This window comes from Carassius gibelio, chromosome B1 (genome assembly GCF_023724105.1).
Source record: "Carassius gibelio isolate Cgi1373 ecotype wild population from Czech Republic chromosome B1, carGib1.2-hapl.c, whole genome shotgun sequence".
Taxonomy (NCBI): Eukaryota; Metazoa; Chordata; class Actinopteri; order Cypriniformes; family Cyprinidae; genus Carassius; species Carassius gibelio.
In genome coordinates, this window is record NC_068396.1 from 1,433,784 (window position 1) to 1,460,875 (window position 27,092).

The following is a 27,092-nucleotide window of genomic DNA, read 5'->3' on the forward strand; positions in this document are numbered from 1 at the left end:
ACTTCAATTAAGGGACAGTTTGAAAATAAAAATAAGACTTTTCACAATGCGAAAGATTTCCAGGTGGATCATTACCATGAATCCTCATAATTTATACAGAAAATGTAGCATGAACACGGACAGAGGTCTATATAAGCGTCTAAATTGAGCCATCTAAAATCTGGACTATTTTGATTATGCAATTTGGTGGTGAAAAAAAAGTCATTTGTCTTCTTAACGTTTAATTTTCAGAGCCATTGGCTCCCAAGGAATTCATTTTATCTGGATCCTTGATTGTAGCAGAATAAAGTGATTGTCTGTTTATATAGGAGGAGAAAAAAAGTTTTACCAACAAAGTAAAGCCTGCACAAGCAGTTAGATAAGAAAAAGAAATCAACAGATAGATTAAACATTTCACAATCTCATCTGCTAATGGAGTGATCTAAAGTAAGACACCCATTGATTCAGGACACCCTGCTGTTTATTTCTTTATATTTTTATTTAACAGGTGCAGCTGGGGTTGGTATATCAATTACCACACGAACACCATTAATCTGAAAAGCACTGCTGCCACTACATGTTAGTCATTACACAAGTTCTTATGCGATGAAAGTTTTCAAAGAACGGAACTAGATGCCCATTACTCCCTACAAGATGGATGAAACAACTCATTTACATTTCCTCATTTCCAAGGAGACACTTGGAGAGAACTTGCTAATGTCTGCTCTAGGGCTGCCACTAACAACTGTTTGGGCAATTGATTGATATGTCGATTATTTCTTGATTAACTGGGTATTCCACATTTTGCCTAGGTTTACACAAAACTATTAGCAGTCGTTTTTTTTTTTTTTTTTTTAATCAACCTTATTGTAAATAAGAAATGCATCGAGCTCCAATTCAGCATACTAAAATGATTTTCTGAAGAATAAGGCAACGGAAGACTTATGAAAATTCAGCTTTGCCCTCACAGGAATAAATTACATTTTGAAAATATGTTAAACTATATGAAATAGAAATATATAGCATTTTTGGTTTTCAAACCTACATCTTATAAATTATAACAAATATGTTTGATCCCAATTATTGTGCCCCATTGTTGATGGACATTTCTTTGAGCACTTTTACTTTTTATCACTTGTTTTCTAGCATAATGTTTACAGAACAGTATATAATTTTATATTAACAGTTACCGTACAGTAGTTTCATTGTAATCCATTTCCACTGCTTCAATTTGTGTAACCAACAAAAGCATGTGATTTTATTTTTATTTTAATAAATAATTATATCGTTATGTCTTCATAAATCAGTTGTTGCAGCCATAGTCTGTTTGAATTGATGTTTTTGGAGGTGTGTTTTGATGAACAGTGGAGTAGTAAAGTCATGGAGGTGTCGTGTCCTCCAACCTTGTGACACCATCTCAGTGGAAAGAAGTGTTTTTTCTCTTTCTCTTTTTCCATTTGGATGGAATGGGGTTGTGCTCTCTCTGGGAAGGTGACATGTTGAAATGTTTCATTTAGCCTTTGATCCTACCACAAGCCCTTTGGAAAAAAATTGTTCCTGTGTGTGTTTGTAATCGCACAGATTTGATCTTCAGTCACTCTGGTATGGTCAAAGTGGAATGGGATCTTGCTCCTCTTTCCTTATTGCATTTCTCCTTACCGTTTCTTCCGTGTGTGTGTGTGTGTGTGTGTGTGTGTGTGTGTGTGTGTGTGTGTGTGCTCTCTAAGCATGCGGCTCTATGGGTGTGCGGACTCATTCTATGCCAATGTGAAAATACCCTCATTCACTAGGGAATTCTAAAGCCATGATCAGCCTCTTTTCATTCCCTCTGCTCATGCTGCAGAAACAAAAAAAGAGAGAAAATGGCCTCCAGTTCTCTATATGCCACTCTTTCATCACCGTTAGTCTTCAGTGGCCTTCATTCACTAAAATTAGATACTTTATGATCAGAATCCACCGCCAAAATTGAGACCACCGTTGAACATCTGCAAAACAGTTCTGTGATCAGCAACTTCTACAAAACTTTTAACAACTGCTTTCCCAAAAAGGTTCCTTCATTGATATTCAGTGTCGATCTCTTCCCACTGTCCCAGCAAACTCTCACGCCAGGTTCGTTCTGCATCTTCTGCATATTCATGAGCCCACATTCTGATACCACCATCACAAATCACATTTTGAGTCGTGTCTTGTGGAGCTGAGGTGATGATTATGTATTGGAAGTGTGCACGGCATTGGGGAGCGATGGATGCCATGCAAAGTGTGTGTGGAGGGTTAAAAAAGCAGACGGTAAATGTTGTGAATAGAGAGAGAGATTAATGAGACAGACTCGTCTAGTTCGATGACAGCAGGGATACAGATGTCCCAGCGCAGTATGTGGCCTCCGAACAAAACTACTAGAGCTACAGAGAGAGAAAGAGAGGACAGAGGAGTTATTTGGGAAAGAAATAAAGTTAAAAAGAAGCAGAGAGGGGAAATGTTTTTTTTTTTTTTTTTTTCATTTTTTATGCAGGATGAATTAAAAAATAGAAATAAAAAAACTAAAGAAAACAATAATTTAATTTATTTTAATAACATTTTTGTATTTATTTTTGTAACCGGCTGTTAGTAGGCCATTGATCTGAGCTTATGCACCTTAGTTTTTTTTTGTTTTTTTTTTGAGTAATCTCTGACAAAAGTATATGTGCATAATGTTTTTTTTTTTTTTTTTTTTTTTGTTTTTTTTACTCCGAAATGGAAGTGCATAAGCTCAGATCAATGAGACCTATGTCCAGTTCCAAAAATATGACCAAATCTGTTATAAAATTGAAATAAAACAAGCTGACAAAAGCCCAGATCCAAGATAATATTATGTATAATTAGAAATTAACAAGGAATTTTTAGAAGGCCATTCATTTCTGACTGGGGGCACCAATTTAGATAAAGGATTTTTAGCACAGCACAAAGGTTAATATGCCATATTTCCACATTCCTTATTTTTTTTATGTATGTTGTAAATTAAATTTGTTGGATCCCAACAGACCAATGGACTCATCCAGTGAGCTCTCTTTTTTTGTCAGTGGTTGTGAAAGCGAGTGTCCTTTACCTACTGAACAGGATCATGGGTAATGTCTTAAATCTGAGTCAGGTAGGTAGTGACAGTTAAAGATTATTTCTCTCAGCTTCTCAGTCTGCACCCCACATTGTCTCCCTCTTATCTCACTCCAGCAGTCCGTCTTGACAGCGCTTATAGAAGAAGTCACAGTAGCAACAATTAGCCTCGCTGTAATCCCATAGCTTGTCTGGTCCTGTGGCAACACCACCTGTCAGGACACAAGGCATTTGTTGTGGTGTGAGTGGCTTTTTCTAAATGTCCTGTCTCAGAATGCCGACAGGGTGTCGGAGAATTTTCTCCACAAGTTTGTGTTCTTAGAACTCAGTGAGCTAAAAAAAGCTCTTTGAAAATGAGCAGGAATTCTTCTTTCTGACCTGTTTAGAATCTGTCTGTCAATGTGTGTGTCTCTTTGTACTGCTGTCTGTTATTAGTGTCCAAGGTTAGAAACTATTTGTTTAAGATTTCTTTAAGAGTTTTATAAGGGAAGAACTGGTTATAAATCAGGTTTACAAAGGATTTAAATAATTTGGTATTATTCAAAGTGCATTGATTGCAAGGTACACTTTTAAATTATTTGAATATTGATTATACTTTTATTGTACAGTTTTATTTTTTTTATTTTATTTGTGTTACCCCAGTGTGTGTGTGTGTGTGTGTGTGTGTGTGTAAAAAATCACCCCTTTATGCAATATACAGTTAAACCACCTTCAAAATTTCTCACATTATATCACAGTTTATTCTCTACAGTTGAAAATGAAAATGGTAATAAAGTATGACAAGAACTTAGAGTTAAACTGTGTCAGAACAAATTCATCTTGATAATGTCAGACAACTGTTAGAAAGGTATGTAATGGTTTACAATCAACCAAAAATTATTCAGTTGTTACATTTAAGTACACAATTAGATAATATCAATTTAGGCCAATCAATAAACCAAGCAATGTCAAGTCACCTTTATTTAAATTAAATAAATAAATTAATGCATTTAGCAGACGTAGACTTTTAACAATACAGAATGTATACGCACTTTACAATATTAAATAGGAAAATAGTGTGTCAGTAATGCAAAATGACAATAGTAAACACTAAATTTTCAGGTAATGGCAGTTTATCATTGAATTTCTATGATGTCATCATCCAGCTCAGTTAATTTTAAATAGTATCTGTGCAATCAAGTCAATAATATCGCTGGGTATTAAGTGTCCCCAACTAAGCAAGCCAAAGGCGACAGAATGGAGAAAAAACCTTGGGAGAAACCAAGCTCAATCGGGGGTCTAGTTCTCCTCTGGCCAGACTAAACCAGCAGATCAATTTCAGGCTGCAGCAAAGTCACAATGTGCAGAGAACTCATCTGATTCCTGTGGTCTTGTCCCGGTAGCCATCCAGGAGACAAGGTTTTCACTGTGGATCTGGGGCACATTAAGTTGTCTTGGTCTCTGCCGAAATTCAGAGCTGGCAAAGTCATCTCTAGGGGTTAACTGCAGTGACCATCTAATCTGGATACCGACTAGATCTGGTGGCTATGGTGACCTCAGAATAAGAGAGAAACAGACTAATATTAGCGTAGATGCCATTCTTCTAATGATGTAGCAAGTACATTGTGTGTTATAGGAAGTGTTCCCAGTTCCAGTCTAATTAATGCAGCCTAAAAATATTTAAAAAATATATATATATATATATATATATATATTAGAAATGTGTTCCTTAATTATGTTCCAGCTGTGGTGTAAAAAGGTTGCATTAGCAATTAATGAAAAAATAAATCCTAAACAAAACATGGTAATTTCAGAATAGATTTTTTTTTAATTACAGATTTTACTGGTAGTGTAATGTATGAATAATTTTTTGGTATTAAATGTCACATTTCACTTCATATTTTTCATCTTCACTTACAATTATGAACTATAGTATCCTGACCCACACACTAGTAAAACAAAATATCTGGTGTCTGAATAATATTTAGTTTGACTACGATATAGTCAATATATATTTTAGAAGAACATTTCAGATTTCAATATAATATCAGATGACTCTTCATATATGCAGTTAATTATCTTCTTTACAGTAATTTAAATTTTATCTTTAGGGGTGAGATTGTCCTGCCAGGAGCTGCCCACTTTCACCATAAAACAAAAAGTAAAACAACCAACTAAACTTTTTTTGTTTTTACGGTATGTTATTATTTTGACATAGTGCATTGGGTTTTTGATGCAACTTCAGATTAATTTGCCCAGAAATCAGAGAGAAATGTTGCAGGAAAGTGCAACAGGTCCTCTTGCAGTATTTCTCTTTATTTCACACCATCCATTCTTGCTTTGTGATTTAACGAGATGCCTGGTCCCTCCAGATGAAAACCAGCCCCACAGAATGGTGCTGCCGCCACAATACTTCACGGTGGATATGGTGTATTTAATTTTTTTTGAGTTGTGGGCACATCACTTTGAATTTTAGATAAGAAGTCTTTTTTTCTGAATTCCTCAATGAAATATCTGCTTGCAAGGATCCCAATATAGTTTTTATTTATGATAGTCAATCCGAAAAGATGCCTCAAAAGGGTCTTTTTTAGAAGAAGAATACAGTCTATACTTTACAGAATCCTACTCTGCAACAGACACACATATGCAAACAATGCTGAGGATAGATTGTGTGCTTTGTCTCCTTCAGCAAGGCCCACCTTAGGGACAAGCTGTCAACAACATCCATCACATTACCTAAACAAAGCACCTGCTGAAGGTGAGCTGGAGAGAGTGAGACAGGAGATGATTAAAATAAAAGCTCTCAATGGTGAGATTTATTTTTTAGACACCTATACTTGACACCATTGGCTGTTTCTATTCTAGGAAGAAAGTATGCGGTTCTTGTTTCTCTTGTTGTAGACTTTTGGTCAAAGGAAATGCAGGAAGAATAGAATGAAGGAAGGAAAGAAAGAAAGGAGAATACAGGAATCAAACAACATCAAGAAACAAAGAAAAAGGTTTGGTTTCATTCTTTGTAGTTTGGACAGTGTTCCTCTCTTTTCCTCTACGCTCGGCTGGTCCCTCACATCGTGGTCAGTACAGCACATCATTAATGCCGTTCTGATTGACAGCTAAACTGACAGACGAGCTGTTTGGACATTGTGGGTGGAAACCACTTTTTCCCTAATTTTCCTAAAGAAGATTGACAAGCTCACAAAAGAGACAGGAAGAGAAATGACATGTTCAGATCAGTATGTATGTGTGTGTATACGAACACTATTTGTGCTGAAATGCTCTTTTAATCAGCATTTCCATTGGAATCCATGTATCTGTAGAAACCTGGATAAGCCCCCATTTTTATATAGCCTATAGACTAGCGTTTCCCAACCCTATTCCTGGAAACCAACAAAAGAAACTATTCCTAATCAAAAACACATGATTCAGCTCATTGGACTCTTAGACCTAAAATGGATGGGTGAGATAAGGGTGACATCCAAAATGGATATATGAGCATGGGGCCCATGTGGGGCCCGCTATGACATTAGAGATATAATTTACACTATTTACTTTTATGAGTTTTAATGAGAAACCACAAGAAACAGGTGAATAAAGACTGTTAATCAATGCTTAATGTTCAGAAATTATTTTATTATTTCGAGAAATGTAAATAATTTTGACTCATTTGTGTGTCTCGTTTTCAATGAGAGCAGTGTGTGGAGGGAGGAGAGGATTTTTGTGTGTGTGTGTGTGTGTGTTGTTCTGAATGTGTTTCTTTATATATTTGCCCACACTGATTTAAACTAGACTATACTGTATAGCTGCGTCTTGCGATCAAGTTTGAAATTAATGCGGTTTGAAAAAAGAAGTGGATTTACACAAACTGAGAACATCAAAAAGTGTTAGGTTGTGCCCCACACTCCACTACTGTTGATGTGTCCCTTCAGGAACAGGGTTGGGAAATACTTATCTAGGACAGGGGTGTTCTTTTTGAGTTTTTCTCCAACCTGTCCCAACACACTTGCTTAAGAATTTCTAGTAAGTCCTGAAGACATTAGCAGATTCAGCGGATTCAGAGTGTATTTAGAAATGGAGCTAAACTCTGCAGGATAGTTGGCTTTTGTTAACACTAGTTCTTTGGCTTGTTGTGTCACAGCCTTTAGTATCATAAAACTCTGAAAAAAGAGTATTTCTCACAAGTGTAAGGCTCCCTGATATTTCTAGGTTTTCTCTCTGCAGGGCCATCTGCATGAAGCAAGTTATATATTCTCACACAAACATTATATCTCACTCCCCCACCTCCCGCACCACTACTTGCATTACTTTGTAGAATATTCCAGCAAAATGGAGAAGGGTGCAAGAAGAGGTTGAACTGCATGAATAAGCTTGAAACGAAGCTCTTTTTTTTTTGTCTGCTTCCTTTCCAATGCTAACAAACATCTATCTTGTCAAGCCTGGGGTGACCTCCGCACAATGTTTCAATTTGTGCTTACTGACAGAGACCTCACTTGCCTTCTTTCTGTCAGTCTTGTCCAGTCCGCAACAAATGCAGCTAAATAATGCAACATGCCCTTGAGTTTACACGCACTCACAAACTCTGGTCATCCTTTTAAACAAACGAGTGCCCAGAGCCAAAAAATCTGACATTGTCAACTTTCACAGGAATAAAGGCAGAACAGAGATATATAAAAGGACAAATTGCTGATGAAAAGAGAGCGAGGGAGAAAAAAAGAGGGAGATGGAACAGGGCATTGGGGCTGTATTTCAATAAGGTGATAGTGTGTGTCTTCAATCTCCGCTAAAGTGTGGAAATTGTATTACTGGTTCATTTAAGACTTAAATCACAGTATTGAAGTAATAATGAAAATGGTTTAACAAGTTTTTTGGGTACACAATCTTGAGCCTTAATACTTTTAGCACTTAATACACTTCACGCATCAGTATACTTTTCATTAAAATAGCATTACCTTCTGTATTGTTCCCACAATTTATTTACAAAATGCATGTTGTTGTTAAGTTTTATTTGGTACTTGCAATTTAATTACACCGTTACATAGATTAATGTGGTTAGTATGTTATATTATTTTTTTAAATGAATCTGTGAGTTATTCTAAAGAGTGTGATTTAAAGCAATAAATAACCTAAATTAACTTTGATCGATTGATTTACATATATTTATTTTTATTTATTTTTTATTTATTTTATTTTTTTTACTTCCGCACCTGTGTGCAAGGATGAAAACGGAGGGAGAGAAGAGACTGTCACACCTGTGCTCTGACCTGGTTCTTAATATAATGATAGAATGAAAAGTAGAAATAGAGGGCCAGTTTTATGTGGGATGCCCTTAATATTAGTGCATAATAGCTGTCTGCATTCATTTTGTTTACATGCAAATTTTTCATGTTCAAAAGACTTTTCCATATTGGGGAAAATGTTATACTGTTGTGCGTTTGTGTGTGTGTGTGTATGCGTATATATATATATATATATATATATATATATATATATATATATATATATATATATATATATATATATATATATATATATATATATATATATATTTAAGCATAAAAAAGTGTAATACTGCTGTTGTAGTCCCCCCCCCCCCCCCCCCAAAAAAAATGCAAAAAGTTTTCTGTTTTATTTAATTGCAATTTTGTTTTTGGTTTTCTGAGCAAAAAATAAACATCATACATTTCCCCCTGATATACAGAAGACACCCAGTAAAATGTCATTCAGTGTAACAATCTTGTCAGGCATATTTACAACAAAAATCTATTTATGTCATGTTTTAAGACTAATTACTTTCACCCCAAATACTAATGAGTTGTAATTTTTTTTTTTTTTTTACATTTGCCACTATCCTAGGTTTTGCCCATTTGTCAGTAAGAATTTTTACTAATTTAAAATGCAATAAAATTTAGTATGCTCCATTATTCTTTTAGATATTTTAATATGTACACGTGAGAATAATCATGTTGTTTGAATGTTTGCATAAATATTGTGTTACACTGAATGACAATGTAACATTATTTCAACCAAATTTTGACATTTTATTCACCAAAAACTTATTTGAAACCTTAAAAATAGACATTTTACTTACATTTAATGTGCTTTCTATGGACACAAAATGACTTTTGTACCTTTCTTTTGATGCGGACATCTTAACGTCTTTGACCCATATATCTATAATTGAATAAATTAGTAATTTTGGTTCTTCAATTTATTTTATTCCTGTTGTCTGTTGTATTATTTCCCTGTTCTAATATAAACCCCTAGATAGTTCCTGAGAATGTATTGAACTCATAGGATGCTGCCTGATATTTCCTTTAGCCACAGGTTTGTTTTTTCGTCAGCAAGCAATCTTTACGGTGACATTTACAGAATGTATTTTTCAGACTGTAAACAAAAAAGAAATTGGATGTTGCCTTTTGCAGTTACAGATGAGTTCAGCTTCTTATCCTGACCTGAAGTCACTATTGATACTTTTTTTGTTGTTGCTGTTGCAACATCTTAATATCTTAATATCTAAAACTACACAATTTCTTATTTCTTCTAGAACATGCTGGCAGAAAAGGTGGAGCAAATGATGGAGTGGAGTTCCCGGCGTTCCGTGATCCGTATGAACGGGGATAAGTTCCGGCGGTTCGTCAAGGCTCCACCCCGGAACTATTCCGTCATTGTGATGTTCACCGCACTTCAACCCCAGAGACAATGTTCTGTCTGCAGGTGAGACAAGCACATTCATCTTTTAGTTGCTGTTCACAGATATAATGCTGTATTTACTGAAGTAAAACGATAATAACAGGTGTAAACACAGTCATAGATAAAGATTTGTTCTACCCCAGAGCACCCCTGGAAAACCTTCTACATCTGTCAGCTCCCAAGCAGCACAGCTCACCTCAGACATCATTCCCATCTATTTATCCCACGACAGCTATTTAGGCTCCATCCACTCACCTCACATCCATCTCTCCCCTCATTATCCTTCAGTCGTCGGGTAAAATGACTCTGTACTCATACAGTCGTGTTCCTCAGCTGAATATCAAGCCTCAGAGAGTGAACCACTCCCTCTAGTCTATTCAGAATTCTCAGACATCATCTGCCAGCTTCATTGAATAAAGATAACGGACTGGAACAGTCATGTGTGCTACCAAAATAGAGGAAGTTAATTTAAAGCAGATCGACCTTTAAATGCCCAGTCACCCTATCGCAACGATGTGACCCCCTAATGCTTTTTTAATTATCCGCTGTCTACTCAAATCGCATGTTTATGTATATTCTCGTTATTTCCCCCTTATTTGCCCATCTCTCTCCCTGTCCTTCTCACACCAAGTCAATTGTTTTCTTTTCTCATCATACATAATTTTGTCCTGAATACTGTAGTCGACTGTTTGGCTAGAAGTTACCTAGTCTTTCTATATATTTAACTGTTAGATAGTTTGCATAGTAAGACCCTCTCTGAAAAGTTCTGACTTTAAAGGGGGGGTGAAATGCTATTTCATGCATACTGAGTTTTTTACACTGTTAAAGAGTTGGATTCCCATGCTAAACATGGACAAAGTTTCAAAAATTAAGTTGTACGTTTGAAGGAGTATTTATTAATTTATTAATACTCCTTCCGGTTTGTCACAAGTTTCTGAAAGTTTTTTTCGAGTATGGCTCTGTGTGACGTTAGATGGAGCGGAATTTCCTTATATGGGTCCTGAGGTCACGTCTGCCGGAAGAGCGCGCGCTCCCGTATAGCAGAGCACTGAGAGCACAACAGACATTCACTGATCAGAGCGAGAGCGTCGCGAAATGTCACAAAAGGAGTGTGTTTTTGGTTGCCAGGGCAAGACAACCCTGCACAGATTACCAAAGAAAAAACAACATTAAAGGACCAGTGGATGGAGTTTATTTTTACAGAGCATCAACGGAGTTGTGCAAGTGTTTGTGTTTGTTCCCTGCATTTCTAAAATGCTTGTTTTACAAACAAAGCCCAGTTTGACGACGGATTTGCACATCATTTACTTCTTAAGGATAATGCAGTCCCAACGAAAAAGGGTCACGATTGTGTGTTGGAACCACAGGCGGTGAGTAAAACTGCTTAAAATATCTCTGCCTCCTTGTTAGTGCGTCCGCCTCCCATTGAAGACCCGGGTTCGAGCCCCGCTCGGATCGAGTCGTTGCTGCTGCTGCTTCGTTCAGTTTCAGCCTTCACAGCTGTCACAGCTTTCAAACACTCTCAACGCAAAAGCCTACTCGCGCTCGTGATTGTTTAGCTCCACCCACACGTCACGCCTCCAGGCGCTCGTGTTTTTCCGGGAAAAATCGGTAAAGACTATCTTTCTCTTATGAATATAATAAAACTAAATACTTTTTGGAGTTATGAAGGATGCAGTACTACTCTATTGTTACTCAAGATTAACAGGATATTGAGTGAAAACGAGCATTTCACCCCCCCTTTAAATATATATAGCAATGTCACTGCAGCCATACAGACAGATTTATTTAATCATGGTTTAGTGCCTTGTGTCTCATTTGAGCACCCTGTTAACACGATCTCAAGACCCCTGATTTCTGTATGCGTGTGCGTTTCTATGGAAGCTGGTTTTAATAGATTTTTTAGTTTTTCTCACAACTGCAAATGTACATCTTGTAGTAATGGTATTTTCCTTAAAATTTCTAGTTTATATCTCACAATTCTGACTTTTTTTAACAAGTTCGGAGAAAAAAAAAGTTTTACGAGATGTTCACTCGCAATTTTTCTATAAAAAGTAGCAATTAACTATATTTTTTATTAGTGATCGGTCGATATAGATTTTTTTATATATATAACCGATATCGATGCCAATTTTTTGCATGTTTATGTGCATGTTCAAAACATTTTATTTATAAAAAAGCATCAACAGAAACAACACTAATATTAACAATAAGCAAAATAAAGTGAAAGTGACAAACAGCCAAGTATGGTGACCCATTCTCAGAATTTGTGCTTTGCATTTAACCCATCCAAAATGCACATACACAGCAGTGAAGACACACACACCCAGTCATGGTATTGCCGACCCGAGACTCGAACCCACAACCTTAGGGTTAGGAGTCAAACTCTCTCACCACTAGGCCATGACTTCCCCAAATAAATGTCAACCAGTAATATGACAGTGGCTTCACGAGACTAATGATGGAGCAAATTTACAACAGAGAAAGAAATAAATTCAGCACTTTTATTTCCAACATGCACTCATTCATGGCTGTATTATTTAACTCATGCAAAGTTATGTCTTTATTGGGAGAGGATCTTAACGGATTATCTATGTGACTTCACAAGACTAACGATGAGCATAGACAACAGAGAGAGAATACAATTCAGCGCTTTTATTTCCAACATGCACTCATTCATGGCTGCATATTATTCAATTCAGCCAAAGTTACGTCTTTATTGGGACATGACTTGATGGATTATTTTACATGGCTCTAAGAAATAGAGAGTCAAGCTGCATAAACTACATATCAGGCATTTATGTAATGCATCTAATTTGTGAATAACTGGCTGTTATGTTAAATAAAGTGTATTAATAATAATTAATAATTAACATTAATAAATTTATAAATCTGACACACTACTCAAATTTGGATCATTACAAACGTTTCAGCCAATCGACCTTCCTTAGCCCAAGGAGTTACTAATGAAATTTTGAAATGGTGCAAGTTTCAGTAGTGTGCAAATATGTTAGACCGTATCAAGCATACTGACAAATGATTCAGGTGTGCAAAGCACAATTTCCCAAAAAAAAGGGGCTTCCTTTTATCATTCAATCTCACTGACTCACTGCCTTCATGTTGTCCGAGGGTCCTTAAAAGTTTTAAAATGTCATAAATTCACTTTTCAGAATTGAAAGCAGTAAAAAGTCTTTAAATATCTTAAATAGCATTTGGGGGGGAAAGTCTTAAATGTCATTTGTGAAGGACAGGAAATGCTGCTATTAAGGAAGCTTCACACTGCTGACGTAAGGGAGCTTTGAGGTAAAGATGCAGTGCAGCAAGTTAATGATGTGCCATTTTTTGTTTAATATCAGTTATTTCGTATTGTTCATTTTAATAAATCGCTCCAAAAACCAAGTCATTGCTTTGCTGTTTGTCATCTCCCCAAGGGAATTCAAGATATGCCATTTTACCATTGTCCTGAAGGATGCAGTAACTTCTCAATGACAGATCAGTTAACATCAGCTCAGCCCTTGCTTTTTGAAAATGGACACTCAGCATAACATGAAATATTAATGTGCATAATCATGCATATTTAAACTTGTTTTTACCACCTGCAGAGTGCCCTGCTTTATTGATGTTTATGGGTACATTTACTTTATTGATGCATTTATCAAGTCTTTAAATTGTATGCTTTCAATCTGTAAATGCATGTTTGCTTATCACTAAATGGATGAGCTTTGTTTTCTGAACAGTGATTAAGTCAGTGTTATGAACAGGATGTCTGTCATCTCATAATCTAGAAGGTATTGGGATCCCTGTAGTTTTTATTAAGATATGAGTGTAGGTTATCTGAATGTGGCCTTTATGGAAGGTGGTGAACTGGAGGTACATCATGCAACTCATAGCAATAAGAAATGTTTTGTCTGTGCGAATATACGGGGGGAAATAAGAGCTCTTTGAAGTGATGTGACTGCTTTTTATCCAGCATCATCAATGTTTAAATTTCATTTGTTTGTTATTTATTTATGGTGGACATCACAGTGATGTTTTCTGTGAACTGGCAGGTGGACATCTTTGTTGCGTCTGTTGAAGGACGGATACCTAATTAACAGCATTGTCTCTTTCTTTTGTCCATCTCATTCTCTCTGTGCTGTCCACCTAGTGTGGAATAAACAGCAATCACTGTAATACACTATGTAATAGTGAGATGACACTCTTGTAATGAAGTTCTTCTTGTCAGATTCTTTTTATTTGCTAGTTTTCTTCTAATGAGTGCGCTGTCTTTCTGCTTCTGAAAATGTCTCTCTTCACAGGCAAGCTAATGAGGAATATCAGGTGCTGGCTAACTCCTGGCGATACTCTTCGGCCTTCTCTAATAAACTGTTCTTCACGGTGGTGGATTATGATGAGGGGGCTGACGTCTTTCAACAGGTAAACATTAAACTTGTCTGTGTTTATCTTTCATCCGCATGGATTTGTCAGGTCTGTCTAGCGATTTGCTTCATGCAGAGGGCCCTGCAGAGAAAAAAAACCTAGAAATATCAGAGAGTCTTACAGTTATGATTTCAAGGCTTATCCCTGATTCCTTTAAAGTATTAAGATGTTTTCAATTCACTTTGAATTTTTTATAATTCCTTCTCAAAAACCATCAAATGGAAAATATGTATGTACTATATTTAAGATGCACACATAGATAGATAGATAGATAGATAGATAGATAGATAGATAGATAGATAGATAGATAGATAGATAGATAGATAGATAGATAGATAGATAGATAGATAGATAGATAGATCTACAAATTGTTCTTCATAGCTGTAAAAGGTGATGAAATCAAAATGTCAAAGCTGTAGAGAAGCTGATGAAATCAAAATGTCAAAAGGTGTAGAGACCTTGTTAATGGAAATTAATTAAGAATAACCTTACAAATGAGTTATAATTTAAATAAAATCCACTCTCAGAAAAGATAAATGATTCCTGACCACATTCTTCTGGCTGTACACAGATCTGGTCCTCCACACGCATGCTCAAATGGTCTTAAATTCTAATTTTTCAGAGTCTGACAACTTCAGGAATTACATTTTAAAAAGCAGCAAGAACAATCAAATGGAAAATAGCTCCCCGTATAGTTTTGATGTAATGAAATGTCACACTTCTCAGAAGCAAATTATAGAGAAGAAAATCTTTACTACACAGAACATGCACAATAATTTAACACACGCTGATACATAGCTATTCTTTTGCAATTTGCACACTAAAGAGTTATGAAAGAAGCTTTATCATGAACTTATTTGCTCTTATGGCTTTAGATGCTTGCACAGCTGTATCTGGGCTTAAAGTAATCAATTAGAATAGCACTACTGACATCTACGTATGTCTGTTGTTTCCTCAATGTGTTCACTTTCATTTGGGTTCATCAAAAGCCTCATGCATTAAAGGGGTCCTATTATCCTTTTTTTTTTTTTACTACTAGGTTGTTTGAGAAATACATTCTTTTTCACATATTTTTCTTTATGCTACCTTTCTCTCCAGTCTGGCATGAAAGGCTCGAATATCTCCTGTATCAAATGAAGGCCCGCCTTCTGAAATATGAAATAAATTATAATAAAATGAAATAAATCCTGTGATTGGTTAGCTTGGCCAGTGTGTTTTGTGATTGGCTCCCCTCGGCAGTCTGGTCGGGAAATGTCATGCCCCTTACCATAGCCGGCCACGAGTTCCAATGTAAATATTGCATCAAAATCATATCACTTTGAGTGTGATTTAAACCTGGATGATTGTAACCACTCTAAGTTCATCTGCCTTGGGAAAGCTAGCGTGCCTCTGACATACAGTAGTGATAACACTCAGTGCCTTCTCTAGTGCAGCTCAACCAAGTCTCATTCCATTCGTCAATATCTGTGATATCACAAATCCTGCAAAATATGCGCTGTAGTCCAAGCGAGTCGTTCGTTGTAGTTTTTGAGAATCTGTTAAATAAAATATCCCCTTTTGAAGTGGGCTTTGTAACTTTGCAAATCTTTTTTATTCTCAAACAGCAACATTAGAGTCTAACTAAAGATAAAAAAGTGAAAAAGCATAATAGGACCCGTTTAAAGTAAAACAAATTACTCCAGCTCATAATGATATCAAGCCCTCAGGAAAGTCTAGTGGAAAAGGCTCAAATGAGCTTTATGATTTCTCATACTTAGATTACATTAGATTTAATTTAGTATAATAATGAATTTAGAATTTGTGTCCATATTACAAATTTTTCTCTTTTGTGTTTCCATTACCAGATCGGATACGTAATAGTGTAATGTTGAGGTTACTGCCTAGTAGTTCAGCATTGCTATTGTAAATGTAAGTGGCTGTAAATGAATATATTATCTATGTAGCAGTACACTAGTTTAGTGGAGTTTAATGGCATGTCTTGGATATTGTTAAGGTATTGGTATTTATCAATAGAAAAAATAATGGGTGGTCAAACAAGATTTTGTTTATTCACTTCACTTTGTATGCATACAAACTTCTGAAACTGGGTAAACAAGCATGTATAGAATTTTGTATTCATGCATGCTAAAATTATAAAACTAAACTATGAGTTGCAGATTTGCAAAATTCAGTTTGATGCTCTTGGCTGATAATCAGGCATAGAAGAAACTCATTTTGGCAGCTTAAAGGATTTTCTTTTTAAATTAAAATTTAAGTTTCATGAAAAACTTGTGGCATATTTTAATATTTTACTTTTAATGTAATTTATTATTCAGTATTATTCAACCCTGGAGGGTAATGTCACATCATTTTACCCTTATTCGTGAGGTCGAAAATAATTTTGCTCTGGTAAAATCCTGGGAAACTGCAATGGCTTCTGTTCACCCGCTCCAAACCCATTTCTTAGAGGACATGTGGGTAAATTTTGATTTGATGCGCTTTCATCCAGAGCATGGGGACAGCAGTATTAGTCAGTCCATTAGTATGCAAATAAACAGATGTGTGTTAGAGGTGCTGGTTAATAACGTTCCCCAGTGTGTTTTAAAAGATGATTTCATCACGAACGATTACATGATTGCTCCCCCTGATTGAAATTATATGTAATTGCATGAATATCACTTAGCTATATTCCTTCTCTTGTGTTCTTTGAAGGGAACCATCACCTTAATGTGTAAAATCAAAAAAAAAAAAAAAAGATAATTCACCATCATTTTCAACTCGATTGTTTTATTTCCTCTGTGATACTAGGCAAAATTTCCAAGCTGCACTTCCCTTTGTTGAAGATGTATGGTGAAACACTGTGAAGCTCCAAAAAGCACCATTATAGTGCGTATGACTCATGCGCCATATTCCTTCTTAGCCAAATTAATAGCTTAGTGTGAGACTAAAACTTAAGCCATATTGCCAAATTTAAGTATATTAATTAAAAAATGAATCCTTTATATATTTTTTTTTTTTTTATGTTGGTTTTCTAAGTTCAACATCTTATGAGGTAGCCTAATGTTTTTAGATGACCACACGACAAAGTATGACTGTGTATATGGCTGAGGGGCTTCAAGAAAACTTTTTTTTTTTTTTAAATCAGCACACATGATATGGATCACTTTTATGACAAATTTATGCTGCTTTCTGCCCTTTTTGGCAGTATGCATTACCATCCTTTTATATATATATCCATATTGGTTCTCACATAGTCCGACTGATCACTTAACATATAACACTCACTCTGTAGTGATGACGTACGTGAGAACCACTGTGAATGATAAGTTCACTCTGCCACCATGTTATTATTTTCATGCACACCGCACTATAATGTGATGCATGCAAAATTCATAGTTTTGGCCATTATAAAGTCTCCATCCATATACAGACATACATCTTCTGCAGATATAAGGTATTTCATTGCCCTTTAACAAGTAATCTGAACGGCCTGTATATGTGTAATATTTTAAACGAGCCCTCACTAACTAATTGAGTCTCATTCTTGTTTCTGTGGTGGTGCGTCGGGCTCATCATGAGGCACACGATCCGGAGGCGCTGTATGACTGATGCATCAGTTCAATTCAATTTTACTCCAAATATATGAACTTAACGGTTTTGAATACTTCATATTTAACGTGTTCATTTATGTCCAATATTAGTGTTAAACTGATAGACTAAATGTAATCTACTATTGATTTTCACCGTTTTAGACATTTAGACTGATAACTTCCGTGTGTAGATGCAGCAAATTTGTCACATGACGTGCGATATGACAGTAGCGTCTGACTATCAGTATGTTTGGAAGTATATTTTTTTTAGATTAGTGGTGATTCCATAGGCTCTCTTTTTATGAGAGAGTTCTGTTTAAAACACCAAATAGTTATGCTATGACAAGAACAAAGAGTCTCTCTCTTGCTCCACACATGCACAATAATATAGTGTATCAACGATCTCACAGGCTGAAGATATGACGATTTGAAAAATGGCCATATCACCCAGCACTAGAGACCACCCTAGTGACAGTTTTGTACCTTCTTCCCCGAGAATATAGAGATTAGAATGTAGGGTCATTTTGTAAGCTCAAACCTTTCATCATCTTACATGTGTTGTGTAGGCTTTGTGTCAAGTAAAATAAATAAATAAATTAATAAATAATAATAATAAACAAAATTAATTTAAAATGTCTCAAAGCCTCCATTTGAGTTTCACTCAGTCCATCTTCTTAAAAAAAAAAAAAAAACATCCTGTATGTATGCAGTCCAACCAGGATTTCTCTGGACTTTTTCCTGATAGCTTTGCAGTGAAAATCCATCAATAATCATGATCTACCTATAGGTAATTAGCAATGTTGGGCTAGTTACTCAAATGTAATTTATTACTCCTCACTAGTTACTCCTATCAAAAGTAATATTATTTTGTTACTTATTACTTTCTGGTAACAATGATTAGTTACAATACTAGTTACATTGCATTGCTTTCACGCCCAACTGAAGTTATAATTGCATATATTCCCACAAAAATTCTTCGCAGATGTTACTTACACTATATTTCTGTCTCATCATTTCACCAAAATCCACACTGGTTTGCAGTAAGAGGTAGGGCTGTGCAAAAAAATAGAATGCGATTTTCATGCGCATCTTGTCAGTAAAAGCACTCCTGTGATTAGTAGTATATGTCCAGCACGTGCGTTCAGATCAGGATTGCCAGGTTTTCAAAACAATACCTCCCCAATTACTTCTCAAAACTAGCCCATTCGAGTTTCGTTCCGGGTGATAAAATACACATTTTTTGGCAGGGTTCCCTTGGTAAAATTTGCATTTAAGGGGCTAAACATAACGTTACTGGTATTGGGGTCGCTTCGTCCCAAGGACATGAAAAACAACCGCAGACTTGGCAACACTGGTTGGCCTTTACTACAAAGAGCCCTAGTTCATTGACAATCTACACAAAATCGATTTCTAAATCGGAGGCGATTCTTTGGCGATTTTGAAAGCGATTTTGTGTAGCTTATCGGTGGACTATGGCTCTGTGTAGTAAATGATGCTCCACCTGAACCAGTGTTGCCAAGTCCGCATTGTTTTTCATGTCAGTGGGTTGAAGCAACCCCAATACCAATAACGTGATGTTTAGCCCCTAAAATGCTAATTTTACCAAGTTTTTCATCGGAGAACATCCTGGAAGCATGATTGGGCTAGTTTTGGACGAGTTTTGAGAAGCAAGTGGGCAGGATTTGTTTAGAAAACCTGGCAACCCTGATCTGAATGCACATCCTAGAGATGTACTTCTAATCACAGAAGTGCTTTTACTGACAAGATGCGCATGAAAATCGCATTTGATTTTTTGCACAACTCTAGTAAGAGGTTATTACAAATGCTCAATGGTGATTGATAGTGATGTTTAAATAAAATCGTTGTATAATTCTCATTTATTGTGTAGCTTTAAGGTAATTGTAGATATTTCTCTATTACCCATATTGTGACGTTTTGGTATGCAAAACAAAGACCACAACAAAGGAGTATAAACAAAGAGTTATATTAATAATCCATAGGAAAGAATGGATACAACCAAACACAAATCTAAAAGAATTAACATCAAAAGCAGACAAAGGAAAAGTGCAGAACACAGGGTTTAAATACTGGGAATGTAATCAAGAAGAAGAGAAACAGGTGTGGAGCTAATTAAATAAAAAAACATGGAAAGTAACTAGGCAGGGTAACGGAGACACAGAAAACTATACTAAAACAGATCATACATGTGACAGTTCGCCCCCTCCTAAAAAAAAATAAAAGCTTGACAAAAGGTCCAACAGAGGAGGCGGGTATGGAGCAGGCAATGGAAAATGGGCATAGTTCATAGGGTGGAGTAGATGGAGGGAAGAGCCAAGGAGCAGCCAGGTGGAGATCCAGAGGGCAACCGGGATAGTGGCCCACGGTGGAGTCGACACCGTGAGCAGCCATGGTGGAAATAGGGCCGACACCAGGGGAACGACTGACAGAGAAGACGCCGGTGGAGTAGGAACCCAGGATGGAGCAGAGCAGCCACAAAGCCAAGGTAACACAAGGATCCGGAGGGCCAAGGCAGAGCAGAAGGCTCAGGTGAACGAGGTGGCGGCGGGGCTCCAGAAGACTGTGACAGAGCCGGATCGACTGAGGATGGAGATGGAGCTGGAGGGAAGGAGGAGCCTGACAGAGCCAGAGGAACGGAGTCCCGAGGCAGCTGACGACTGACCAAGGCGGAGCCAGAGGGATGAGGGAGCCCGGTGGAGCTGGTGGTATGACAGGCCACAGTGGAGAATCGAGGTGTAGCCAATTGGTCGAAGGAACGAGGTGGAGTCCAGGACTTGAAGGCTGGAAGCGGAGACAGGGGATCCTCATGCCAAGGAAGAGCTGGAGACTGGAAGTGTCGAGGCAGTTCAGAGGACCCAGATGCCGCTGACTGAGGGTGAGCTGACAGGCATCAGCGGAGATGGAGCTGAGAAACTGGCTGGTTTAAGAGGAGGTGGAAAAGGGAGGCAGGGAGGGAACTCAAAAGGACTTGCGCTGGGCAGAACCAGCAGAGACACAGGAGATTCAGGGCTGGGCGGAACCAGTGGAGACTTAGGAGATTCAGGGCTACACTGAACCAGTGGAGACACAGGGGATTCAGGGCTGGACAGACCCAGCAGAGATGCAGGAGAACCGGGAATTACTTCCCTAAACCATATTTTTTTTTATAAAAAAATAATAATAAAAAGAATTTATAGTAGTAGAGTTTATATCAGAAATAGATGGATGTTGGTTGGCAAGCCATGGAATATAGGAATTGTTGCATTGTTGGACTTCAAATCAGTAAGGACTAAGGCATCAAAAGTAACTGAGTAACAACCTGTTTTATGGATGGTAACTGTAATGTTATTACTGAAATCATATTAGTCATTAGTTACACTTCAAAAAGTAATATTACTGTAATAAGGTACTGTCCAACACTGGTAATTAGTGACGGTAAGAGTACATTTATTTACCTGTAAATATAATTACTGAAATTGTGATTCGGGTCTCCAATACACTTTCACCCCTCTCAAGTTATTGTTTTTGGCAGAATAATTACAGAAATTGAACAAATGTTTGCTTTTTTTGGCGGGGGGGGGGGGGGGATTTTGGTTGGGTTCTGCAATTGCAGAATTGCGAAACCCAGAAGGGATTCTTAAGTGAACATCGTTTAAATAGTATTGACACAAACTGTTTTGAACTGCAATGTATCATCAAAAAGGATGCTCTAACCATAACAAATTAAGAATGAGGTGCTTTTTTGTCATCATTGATTACTGTGACTTCTTAGTACTCAAGTGTTTGCGCACATTCCTAGTTGGAACAGTGTGAGGTCAAAAAAATTACAATTTCAGCTGTCTGCTTTTTACTCTATCTTTTCATTATTTCATTATCCTGTTGTTCTTCTGTTTCTCTGGCCCCTCAGACATTAATTCTTGTAGTGGGTAATTTACCTCCCTCTGGAGGCTCTTCAATTGCTCCTGTCTCCTTATTAAAAGAAATCTCTGTAATACACATCACATAGTTCATGCTGCTTTATTGATTTATTAGCAGATATTAATGTTTTTGTGCTCTTGTTTCACTTCTATTCATCATTCCCTTCCCCTCTCTTCCCCTCTTATGCTTTCTGCTCATTTTCTCATATGTTCTGCCTTTTCTTCCTCTTTTCTCTCCTCTGCTCCAGCTGAACATGAACTCTGCCCCCACCTTTATGCATTTCCCAGCCAAAGGGAAGCCGAAGAGAGCGGACACCTTTGACCTTCAGCGGATTGGCTTTGCCTCTGAGCAACTGGCCAAGTGGATCGCAGACCGTACTGATGTGCAGGTACATCTACAGTGAGGAAAAGATTTATTTGATCCCCTGTTGATTTTGTTCGTTTGCCCAAATTCAAAGAAATTAAAAGTCTGTAATTTCTATGGTAGTTTTATTTTACCATATAGAGACAGAAAACCAACAAAAAAGTCCAAGAAAAAAGAAAACGCATTATATAAAGGTTAGTAATTGATTTGCATTTCAGTGAGTGAAATAAGTATTTGATCTCCAAACAAAACATAACTTTGTACTCTGTGCAGAAATCCTTGTTGGCAAGCACAGAGGCAATCACAGAGGCGATACGTTTTTTGTAGTTGGTCACCAGGTTTGAACATCTCAGGAGGGACTTTGGTCCACACTTCTTTAAAGATCCTCTCTAAATCCTTAAGGTTTCTAGGCTGTCGTTTGGCAACTAAAATGTCTATAGGATTAATGTCTGTTAACTGGCTAGGCCACTCCATGACCTTTAATGTTTTTCTTCTTGAGCCGCTCCTTTGTTGCCTTGTTTTGGGTCATTGTCATGCTGGAAGACCCATCTATGACCCATCTTCAGTGTTCTGGCTGAGGCAAGATTTTACAGTACATGGCCCCGTCCATTTGCCCCTCAATGTGGTAAAGTCATCCTGTAGCAGGAAAACAGCCCTAAAGCAAAATGTTTCCACCTTTCCATGTGTTCTTGGGGTCATAGTCAGCATTTCTCTCTCTTCAAACACAGCGAGTCGAGTTAATGCCAAAGAGGTCAATTTTGGTCTCATCTGACCACAGCACTTTCTCCCAAACCTTCTCTGAATCATTTAGATGTTATTTGGCAAACTTTAAACAGGCCTGTACATATGCCTTCTTGAGCAGGGGGACTTTGTGGGCACTGCAGGATTTCAGTCCATGTCGGTGTAGTGTGTTACCAATGTTTTGCTTGGTGACTGTGGTCCCAACTGCATTAAGATCATTAACAAGCTCCTCCTGTGTAGTTTGGTGCTGACATCCTTTGACTGCTCTTTGGTCTTGTCCATGGTGGTGGGAGAGGGTGGAATGGAAGATACAGATTGTGTGGACAAGTGTCTTTTATACACCTAGCGAGCTGACATTAGGAGTAACTTCTTTAAGGTTGGTAGGGGATCAAATGCTTATTTCACTCACTGAAATCAATGTCTAACATTTACATAATGTTTATATATATATATATATATATATATATATATATATATATATATATATTCTATAAATATAATATATATTCTGTCTCTATCAATTAAATTACAAACTTAATTTAAGTGTGCAAACTTGCAGAATCAGCAGGGGATGAAATAAATATTTTCCCCACTATATGGGGTCTCCAGGAAATGGAGACCGATAGCATCTGATTTCCCCATCATGTTAACATAGATTTTCCCTCCAGAGAAGCTCTCCCTGAAAAATATCACCGGCACCTTAATGCGTTTACAGACGACTGCCTTGGAGCACTAGCACTAATTCAGTTGTCTTATTAAGACTCTACCCCAGTTTCAGCTTTAATACTTTTGAATAAGTCACTTAAGGTATATATCACCTTTAGGGAAGGGATGAGTTATATTGGAGTTGATAAAAAGGTACTTTTTTAAAGATTTTCCTCAGATGGAGCACTCTGATTATGAAGCGCTGTGTAGATTACAGTGCAGGTCATATGTCAGTTACGCTCTTCCCTCCATGCAGTTGGACTCGTTATCTTTGATTCATCTCCAATTCACATTTCTGCAAAGGCATGGAAACCCTTTGCTTTGTGAAATCTGTTCTTTTATCCTGACTAAAGAAAAAAACTTTAAAGATAATAGTAAAAAAAAAAAAATAATAATAATAAATAAATAAATATGACTTGGCTTATTCCTTTGTCATTTATTTTAAAAAGTTGGAAAAGGTAGAGTGAATGAAAATACAATAAATGCATTCAATTATTTAAAAATGTTTTATTTAATTTTTTATTGTATCTTATTTGATTTATTATTATTTTTTAAATAGATATTGCAATTATTATGAATGTTAAATAATTTTGTTTTATTTTATGTATTTTTTAAGAAGAGAGAATGCAGTTATAATGACTGCATAATTTTAGTTTTTATATAAATATAACATGCATCTAAAGTATTTTTAATTTCATTAGTTTTTATTTTATAAAAAAGTAAATAGAAAGCAAATGTATGTGTATATAAAGATTTTATTTTATCGTATTTAATTGTATTTAATTTTATTTTTAACCTACTGTACTATTGCCATACCATTAGCCCAATTAGCTATTAGTCTTTGTCAACCAGTCTATGCGCATTGGAGCAGTGCTCGTTCACCCCCTGGAGTAGACAGAATTATAGATGAAGTCGGCCATTTTTATCCTAGATTAATCTGATCTGATTTGGAGGCAGCAGCAGTGGCTGTAGTACACGTTTTGAGGAAACATTAAGGCCTTGAACGACAGGCACTAAACGTGTTTACAACCCTCTGGGTCTCGCATCACACCACTCATAAATAGAGAATCCTGGGTGTCCAATGCGTCATAGACTTAGTAGCCCTCTGGGTCTACTTTTGGCTTGAAGCAAAGAAAAGACTGTAAAAGGGAAGGGAGGGACCGGCAGCCTTTGCCAGAATGAATGCGTTCACTAGACAATGGCAGTGTCTGAAACCTAAGGCAATTGCCTCGCTGCACAGACAGTCAGTGACTTCCCCTGCAGTGGTTTTGAGTGAAGTTTTCCTCCTCAGAAAAGGATTCATTAAAAGACAGAAGCGCAAGCTGTAACACATCTTTCAATGTAGGAAAAATTCAAGTGGTTGAAAGCTATTTAAAAATTGACATTTATAAATTAAAAGCATCATTTTCCATGTTTCAGACAATGCCTAGTGACATGTTCTTGACTTGAGCTGTAGCATTATGGTGAAGGTTGGCCTTGAGATTGCAGTGCTTTAACAACTGAATGTTTACTAAATAAGGTTTATGGATTTTTCTGTATTATTTTTCTTGTCTGTCTTGAAAAGTCATAACTGGTTGCAATTGTCAGAATACTGTCATCTTCTTTTCATGTCTCAACACCTATTTGTACAGATGGTACATATAGCCTACCAATTTCTGAGAAATTATGTCTTTATTCATGTCTTAAAACCTTTTTTTTTTTTCATTTGTCCATTTACAAATATCTGAAAATTCATTAATTCATTCATTCATTCATTCATTCATTCATTTATTCTTGTTTGATAATTTTTTGCTGAAATTGCTGGAATTGCTGAAATTATAATGTAATTAATTGTAATAAATAAACTAAATATTTTAGTTTGACATGTTAACTTATAACATGCAAATATGCCAGATTTAGTTGCTTCCACTTTATTGTTGCATTCACTGTTCAGAGAGCTCTGGCACTGATCAAGGCAATGTTTCTAAAATATAAGGTGTCAGTCAAAAGTGAAATACTTGTTGTTGTTTTTTTCCTCTTTGTCTAGATTCGGGTCTTCCGGCCACCCAACTATTCGGGTACAATCGCTCTGGCTCTGCTGGTGTCTCTGGTCGGTGGACTCCTCTATCTGCGCAGAAACAACTTGGAGTTCATCTACAACAAGACTGGCTGGGCCATGGCCGCACTGGTGCCTAATGTTCATTATCTAGCCCTAATTCAAATGAAACTGCTGGAGCCATGCTTTGAGTTGAAAACTGGCCAGGTCAAACAACAATGTATATCTTGGCAGTGGTGCAACGGTCAGCTCTCTCTGGCCCTAGAACCATTCAACAACTTCAACACTTTTGCTATTGCTTTATAAGGTCCTTTAATAAAATAAAACCAGCTGACCATGGAGTAAACCTAAATTAAAAATTATTTATAGAGTTTTTAAGCCATAAAAGAGGCCAATTTATTGAATCTAAACCCAAGTTGATGTAATAAAAACAGAAGACAACAGCTCAAGGGGACAAAACAAGCTAAAGGCATAGACTCAGTGTGCTTCTTACCACCTGAGGTCGAAATTATGTGCTGTGTCTTGCATAAAAGTTTGATTTAAAGTGTTGTGCTGTCTGAAGTGTGAAGGTGGTTGACCTTTACTGCTCCATTGGATAAAGTTTGTTATCCACCATATTGATTATAATGGCAAGGTTTCTCTTTTTTCCAGGCTATAAGAATGTAATCAATCTTTATCGCTCACTCCGTCTGTTTGTCATTCCCATCGTATCACCATATCACTAAGCTAGTATACTCAATCTTTCTCTCCCTTTTCTTTTCCACAGTGTGTGGTCTTTGCCATGACCTCAGGTCAGATGTGGAATCATATCCGTGGTCCTCCATATGCCCACAAGAACCCTCAAAATGGTCAGGTGGTAAGTGCTGCCCACCTGCTTGTCTCAAAGCTCTGTATATGTGCCGTACCACTCATCTAAACCTTTCTTGACTTGGCTGACTTTGTTTGTGTCTGTTCATTAAATGGCTATCCATCATATGAAGTTTTGCCAACTGAAAAACAAACTTGAATTCTACATGGTATAGGACTGTTTCAGTTGATTCTTAAGCAGTGAATCCTGTGGAATATTAATTCCTACAAAGGATACGGCCTACATTCATAAATAAAAAAAATACTGCACTTGGTGTAAATAGAACTGGCGTCCAAGTAGTGGTATGGAGCCAGACAGAACTATGAAAAAATGTGAGTTGGATGTCAGAGAACTGACCTCCAGGGTAGAGCACATGCATTGGTATTTTTGCGCAGACGACCCAAATTTGAATCCGGCTTGACATTTTCAGATCTAACCATGCTCCCCATCCCTTCGTTACCCCAATCTCACCGATTCTAGGAATAGAAGGCAAAAAACAAAACCTACTATACTTCTAAAAATATATATATTTTTCTATTTATACAAAAACTACTAATTTCATATTTATATATTTATGTACACTACAGTTCATTGCAGTTCATATATATAGTACATTATTTGCTGAATAGAAAGATAATTTATTAATTTATTAATTTTATTAAGTGTGTGTGTGTGTGTGTGTGTGTGTGTGTGTGTGTATATATATATATATATATATATATATATATATATATATATATATATATATATATATATATATATATAT

General features: G+C 36.7%; 1 protein-coding gene across 1 annotated transcript in view; it reads left to right on the forward strand.

Annotated features, from left to right (window-relative positions):
* The window catches only part of LOC127948508 (tumor suppressor candidate 3), a 70,785-nt gene that overhangs the window by 13,955 nt on the left and 29,738 nt on the right, over positions 1 to 27,092 (forward strand). The window contains exons 2-6 of the mRNA XM_052544986.1: positions 9,587 to 9,756; positions 14,031 to 14,148; positions 21,883 to 22,023; positions 25,471 to 25,611; positions 26,246 to 26,335. Coding sequence (XP_052400946.1) covers positions 9,587 to 9,756; positions 14,031 to 14,148; positions 21,883 to 22,023; positions 25,471 to 25,611; positions 26,246 to 26,335 — 660 coding nt within the window. The remainder of the gene's footprint in view (positions 1 to 9,586; positions 9,757 to 14,030; positions 14,149 to 21,882; positions 22,024 to 25,470; positions 25,612 to 26,245; positions 26,336 to 27,092) is intronic.